The sequence below is a fragment of the Tauraco erythrolophus genome, chromosome 1 (genome assembly GCF_009769465.1).
Source record: "Tauraco erythrolophus isolate bTauEry1 chromosome 1, bTauEry1.pri, whole genome shotgun sequence".
In the NCBI taxonomy this organism is placed as follows: Eukaryota; Metazoa; Chordata; class Aves; order Musophagiformes; family Musophagidae; genus Tauraco; species Tauraco erythrolophus.
The window spans coordinates 39,193,728-39,199,845 of record NC_141465.1 but is presented as its reverse complement, the minus strand read 5'-3'; the positions used below and the strand labels follow the sequence as shown (position 1 = coordinate 39,199,845).

Sequence of the window (6,118 nt, the reverse complement as noted above, 5' to 3'; positions counted from 1 at the left end):
ATAATCACAGTCAGGGTGCACCCTCCACTCCCACCTCCTCTGCCGTTATATGATGGGGAGTGGAGTAATGACTGTCATCAGCGCTGTCTGAATGGCAGCGGTCCAACTCTGGACTGTATTATTATTTTTTTTTTTTAATGGTGTGGGGGGAGAGTAGGTTGGCAGAGGGGAGAAAGCATCAGTTTGGTTTGCCTGCAATCCCTGTTTTGCTTTGGGAGCTTTAGAGGACAGACACATTCTTCCATCTCCGCTAATCCTCCTCTGATACAGAGGATTTTCCTGCCATTAAATGATAGCTTGTGAGAAAAAAATGCCAACTTCTCGGGCACTGACTCGTATGGCTAATGGCAGCCTCATGAGCAGGAGGGAGGACACAGTCACTGCCTGGCTAGGTAAGAAATATATCTAGATTATAAAAAATTGGGAAAATTTGGAATTTTAGTTTTGGCTGTTCGACGCTAAGCTGGTTACAGTCCTCTGTACCAGCACATATTGCCTGGGGAGATGGCCAGTGTCTTACTGTTAGTGGTCTCTTCCCACCTCAGATGACAGGAACCTGCCCTTGGCATGGCTGGCGGGAAGGATGCGGATGAACTCGTGAAAAGGAGTAGTGCAGAGCTGCACGATTGCCTGAGAAGGTCAGTGGTAGACTCATCAGGAAGGTGCTGGGGACTTCTTCAGTTTGAAAATGTGTGGGAGAGGAGCTTTTTTCTTCATCTTCCTCCCTAGACATGGGAAAATGATGCAGGGAAATGACAGAGGATGAAACCTGTCTCTGCTCTTCCTGTGTGCTTTTAGATCCCTCAAGTTCACTTGCCAGACCTGAAATGCCACTAGTGAATAATCAAGGTAATGTTTGCCATCATTTTAAATGGTGAGTATACTCTTATTCTGCATTACCCAGTAGTGGATTAGACAAATCGTTTGGAAAGATGTAGGTTAAATACTCAATTATTGCAATTATTGTCTCTTTATCCTTCTCAAAACTCTGTAAACATTTTTTTGGTCTCTCATTCTTCCTTTCAGATACTGAATTACCATCGTATTTAAAAGAGAAAAACAGATCATGCTTGGGTAGAATGTTGTTTGTTCCTTAATCTCACTAATATTTTTTACTTTACTGCCATATTTCACCCTTTTTCTTAAACACACATCTTGTTTGAGCACTGTCTATATCAATGAGGTGGAGGCATCTTCCAGCTGCTGCCCTGTTTGCTGCTGCAGTGTAAAAAACAAAGAGCATCCTTTTGAGGGAAGGAGTAAGGAAGGAGAGATGGGAATGTTTCATGCCAGGTTGATCAGAGGAGATCTGGCCAACAGAGCGGAGATTTGATCTCCTGTGCTCTGAGCAGCAGCTCCCATGAGGGTTTGGTGGGGTTCAGATGGAGGATTTTTTTCCAACTTCCTTTGCAAGAGAAAGAGGGACAATTGCCACAAAGACTGCAGTGCTGAGGGGCTCCTCTGAGCTTCTATTGCCAGGGGATCATTTTCTAGTTGGATGGTCCTCAAGTGTTTGTTTTCTCTGTACTGTACAATGCAAAGAGATACACTCGTAAATAGAGATCTTAGAAGTGTGCTGTGAAATGCCACTGGCAGAAGACCCGGATTTGGCAGTAGGAAAACCTTGTGTATAAGGAGAAGAGGCTGGATATGGCTTCAGTACAGACATTTCCTTTATCAAGGGATTAGAGCACAAGCAGGGAGGGGAAGGAGGGGATTTGGTTATCAGCGTGCTAATTCCTACGCTGCACACAGTGTACGCAGCTGCTGGGGGAGGTCTGCTCTGAAGGCCAGAGATGTGACTGAGCTTGGGGTAGCTGTAGCTAAACACTGAACTTGCTTGGGACAGTCTCACATACAGGACAGCCTGTGTGCATACACGTCTCTGGATGTCACCCTGAGCCCATGTAAGGTGCTCGTTCCAGCAGCGACACTTCCATCCATCGTTTCCAGCTGGCCACCTGCGGTCAGACATTTGGGAACAGGCAAATCCTTAATCTGTCTGGCCCTCAGTTTATGTAACGGCGTAACAAAAGCAACATATGCCCCTGTTTGCAAGTAACAGCGTGGCTGGTGCAAAGGGTAGCAAACGAGTCAGCCCCTGGGCAGCCTGCACGAAGAAAGGGCAATCTGAGGTCAGCGCGTCGTCCCCTCTCTTGTCCTTAGGCTCCTCACCTGTTGTCTATACAGGGCCCTGACTGAAGGGGACTTTCCTTTAGCTGTGGCTGTTATGTAAGGGTTCAGGAAAAAGGAGAAGAGCATACAAACAAACAAAATGACAACCTGTCTAAAATCTTTTCCACTTCTCAGAGACCTTCACTGTGATTTATCCTTGCAGTGACGCTGTTTTGCTAACTCTCTTGTCACGATAGCGTGGCCAGCCTTGATGGGACTTGAATTTTGATAAAGAGGCCACAGCCAAAGTCCTTCTGAGATGCTCCCTCCCTCCACATGTCTAAATCCCTCTTCTATATGCAATTACCAGGTTGGTTTGAACAGAACCAGGCAGCTCCTGGGTTGATGTCCTGTCAATGGGGACCTGCCCAGCAACTGTTTTTGCAATTCTCCCACTTGAAGAAGCCACAGGCAGGACAACTCATAAATACTGTACTGTGCATGTTGCCTTTAAAAAGTATGGAGAAAGGGCAGAGCGATTGCAGTTGGAACTGTAGTTTAGTCTGTATGTTAAAGCCTTAGGGGCTGCAAAAATAAAAGCTTGACACTTGCTGAAGCTGATGCTTCCTGGCATATCACCTCACAAGTTTGTCTTAATAAAAATGTCCATCGGGAATACAGCTGTAGTGGGCAATGGCTGTGCTGCAAACTGGTGGGGAGAGGCAGCCTGGCTGCTGGGAGCTTCCCTCTCCAGACACTCAGTGGGAGAGTGGGGGAAAGCCTCTTCCTCATCTCTCAACCCTTGGGGCTACCAGGCACACAGCTGCAGTGACATGATCCCAGCAATGCTGTAACAAAGGTGGCTGTAGGTAAAGATGGTATCTCATGTCTTGTTGAAAAAAAATGTAAAAGGCTCGTGCTTGTGTGGGAGCCAATAAACTGCAGCAGAAAAACCAGTCAGTAGCAATAGCACCGTTTCTTGCTAGTGACTACGTGGAGAGTTCGCTGGTGCGGCTGCTCATTTTGTTGAGTGGCAAGTAGGATGTGCCTGTAAGAACAATTACGAAATGAGCTCTGCCTTCAGTTCTTCCTCTCAGTGAGTTTATTTCACAGACATCTGGTTGACTGGATATTTTTCCTCACAAAAATGTCTGTCTGTGGAGACTAATGTCTCCTGTTCCTTTCGTTCTTCTCTGATTTGTCCCCAAGACCTCTTACCTTCTCTTCCTCATCGTACATCCACTTGTGTTGGCCTAACTTGAAAAGAAACCACGATAGCCGCACATCTCCCATGTCAGGCCGATAAAGGGGCAAAGCCGCTGCTCCCAGCAAGAGTAACACATTATACCAGTTGTATTGAGAATTGGCAAAAGAGCAAAAACTGCTCTGGAAGTTCAGACTATCTTATCTATGGCGAGATCATGAAGAAAGCAGTTGACCAATATCCCTTAATTTGTTTTTCCTCATGTCTTTCTACCAAAACACAGTAGGAATATGTTTTTAAACACCTTAAAATATGTTTAAGGATGCAGTTTTTAAGGATGCTAAACTGCATCCTTAGCAGCTGATGGTTCCTCTTGCAGTGCAACACCAGCTCGTGGCTCTGGTGGAGAAACGTTAGGTTGAACAAAGAAAAATGAAAAGCAAAAAGCATAAATTTGACATGTCCCAGCCAACCAACTGATCTCCCTTGCCCGCTGCCAGACCAGCATATGCTGCCCTCACCTCTTCCCCACCCAGAAATACTGCAGCCCATCCACTGCTCATGGGCTTCAAAGCATATCTCTGCCTGCCTTCTGGCCAAACCATGTTCTTGTCAGCGTGCAGAGACCAGTCACAGAGACACTGAGAAATACTTCAGTCTAGGTGATTCCCCCTCTTGGGGACAGAAATGAATCAGAGATGATGTTCTAGATGGCGTTATATATATATACACATACATATATGTACACACACATACATATATATATATATGTATATACACACATACACACCTTCTCAGAGGGTTTAAAAACCCCAGCAGAAGATTTCACGAGAGCTCCTTGGTCAGCACTGGCATGCAAGTAGCAGGTGGCAGTTAGTCTGGCTAGAAGGGAGGTAAAGACAGTGTAATTTCTTTTTCCTGTTGAGACTAATATATTTGCTAACAATGCATCCTTATTCTCTCCTCCCACACCTCTGTGGGGACGGCGTGTTCCTCTCTGACAGTGATCCTTTGGGTCCCCCACGTCCACGCGGTGTGGGCCTGCGTGCGGTCCTGCCCTGCCAACTGCGTGTGCACCCAGGAGCGGAGCTGCTCCGTCCTCTGTGATCGTGCTGGTCTGGGGCAGATTCCTAGTGAGTTCCCTTGTGAAGCCTCCTCTATCAACCTGGACAAAAACAGCATCAAGTTCCTCTCTGAGAGGGCCTTTGGGACCTTGCCTTCCCTCAAATCCCTGTCGCTCAACCACAACAATATTTCCTTCATCACCCCAGGGGCTTTCAAGGGGCTGCCCAGCTTGACTGAGCTGAAGATGGCCCACAACGAGTACATTCGCTATCTCCACACACGGACTTTCACTGCCCTCAGACGGCTGGTCAAGCTGGACTTGGCGGACTGTAACCTTTTCAACATCCCGGACAGGATCTTCATCGAGCTGTCTGCTCTGCAGGAGCTCTTCTGCTTCCAGAACAACTTCCGGAGGATCCCAGGTGCCATCAGGGGCATGGAGAACCTGACCCATGTTTACCTAGAGAGAAATAGGATCGAAGCGGTAGCCTATAACTCCCTGCAGGGCCTGACCAAGTTGAAATACCTGAATCTGCAGGACAACAGGATAAACGTCATTCACGAGCGAGCTTTTCAGGGATGCCAGAAGATGGAGTACCTGTACCTGAATGACAATTTGATCAACGAGCTTCCAGAAAACTCCTTCGATGGCCTGAGGTGCCTGAAGATGCTCAACCTGGGGGGGAATTTCCTCAGGAATGTTTCCAACACCTGGTTCAGGGACCTGGGGGAGCTGGAGGTCCTCTACCTGGACCGCAACAGGATCAACTACATTGAGGAAGGGGCTTTTGAAAACCTCACCAGCCTGGTCGCGTTGCACTTGAACAGCAACAACCTGACAACCCTGCCCTTTTCTGTCTTCCAGCCAGTGTACTTCCTGGGGCGGCTGTACCTCTTCCGCAACCCCTGGGAATGCGACTGCCGCATTGAGTGGCTGAAGGAGTGGATGGAGAATTACAGACTCGTCAGAGATATTCCCTGTGCCTCTCCCTCCTCAGTAGCTGGGATTGACCTGATGGACGTGCTTTATGAAAGATCACCAGAAGGTTACTGTCTTGACCCAGTGGAGCTAAATGTCACATCCGAAGGCCCGACCCCAAGTGAAGAGCCTTGGTCTACCACGGAGAGCAAGTTCAACAGCCTTATCTCTAAACTCTTGCTCCAGATGGGCCTTCCTGAAGAGGTGTCAAACACCACTGAAATCTTTGTTAACACCACACAGCTGAATGGACTGACTGATGGGGTTTCTTCTGGGGTCAGGGAAGACAGCATTGAAACTGCTTCCTCCTTTTACCTCCCAGCACTTGTTACAGTGGTTGTTTTGCAGACCAAATAGTCCCAAGGGCTGCCTGGAGCATGGGTCCTGCTTAAACGTTTAGTCCCTGTACCTACCTAGTCATTAGGGAAAAGTTCGTATTGCTGGCCATGGTTACATATCTGGCTCTGAACTCTCCTGGCAGGTTGGTTGGATCTGGCTCCAGATTCCCTTGGGAGCTGGTGGGATCTGATTTGAGGCCGGGTCCCGCATCAGGTGAGAAGCCTGACCTGTGGGGTCTCAGAGCCTCCTGGACACTCACAGAGCTGTGTGGAAGATTAGCAATGAACGAGCAGCAGTAAGGTTGAGTTTCGCTTAGAGACGCGTCATGTCCCCTTCTGGGTGTGAAGGGAAGAGGGGTCTGTACAGACAGTGATGCAGCGCTGTTTATTCTGTTGGGCCAACTCCGGTTGACCCAA

The 6,118-nt window shown here is 48.0% G+C and overlaps 1 protein-coding gene across 2 annotated transcripts; it reads left to right on the top strand.

Annotated features, from left to right (window-relative positions):
• The first annotated feature begins 567 nt into the window (after positions 1-567).
• NYX (nyctalopin) lies at positions 568-5,720 on the top strand. Of its 2 annotated transcripts, XM_086608542.1 has the most exons (3): positions 568-688; positions 799-849; positions 4,324-5,720. In XM_086608542.1, the coding sequence occupies exons 1-3, from the start codon at positions 568-570 to the stop codon at positions 5,718-5,720; spliced, it is 1,569 nt and encodes a 522-aa protein (XP_086464668.1). The 2 variants fall into 2 exon arrangements, with proteins under 2 accessions (XP_086464668.1, XP_009990561.1); XM_009992259.2 differs by lacking the exons at positions 568-688; positions 799-849 and adding an exon at positions 853-874.
• Positions 5,721-6,118: the final 398 nt, after the last annotated feature.

Bases quoted from the DNA above. Each gene is read 5' to 3' on its own strand.
- NYX (XM_086608542.1), top strand. From the start codon at position 568: ATGGCTGGCGGGAAGGATGCGGATGAACTCGTGAAAAGGAGTAGTGCA. The intron at 689-798 runs ATGTGTGGGAGA...GTGTGCTTTTAG, and splicing joins GGGACTTCTTCAGTTTGAAA to ATCCCTCAAGTTCACTTGCC. The intron at 850-4,323 runs GTAATGTTTGCC...CCTCTCTGACAG, and splicing joins GCCACTAGTGAATAATCAAG to TGATCCTTTGGGTCCCCCAC.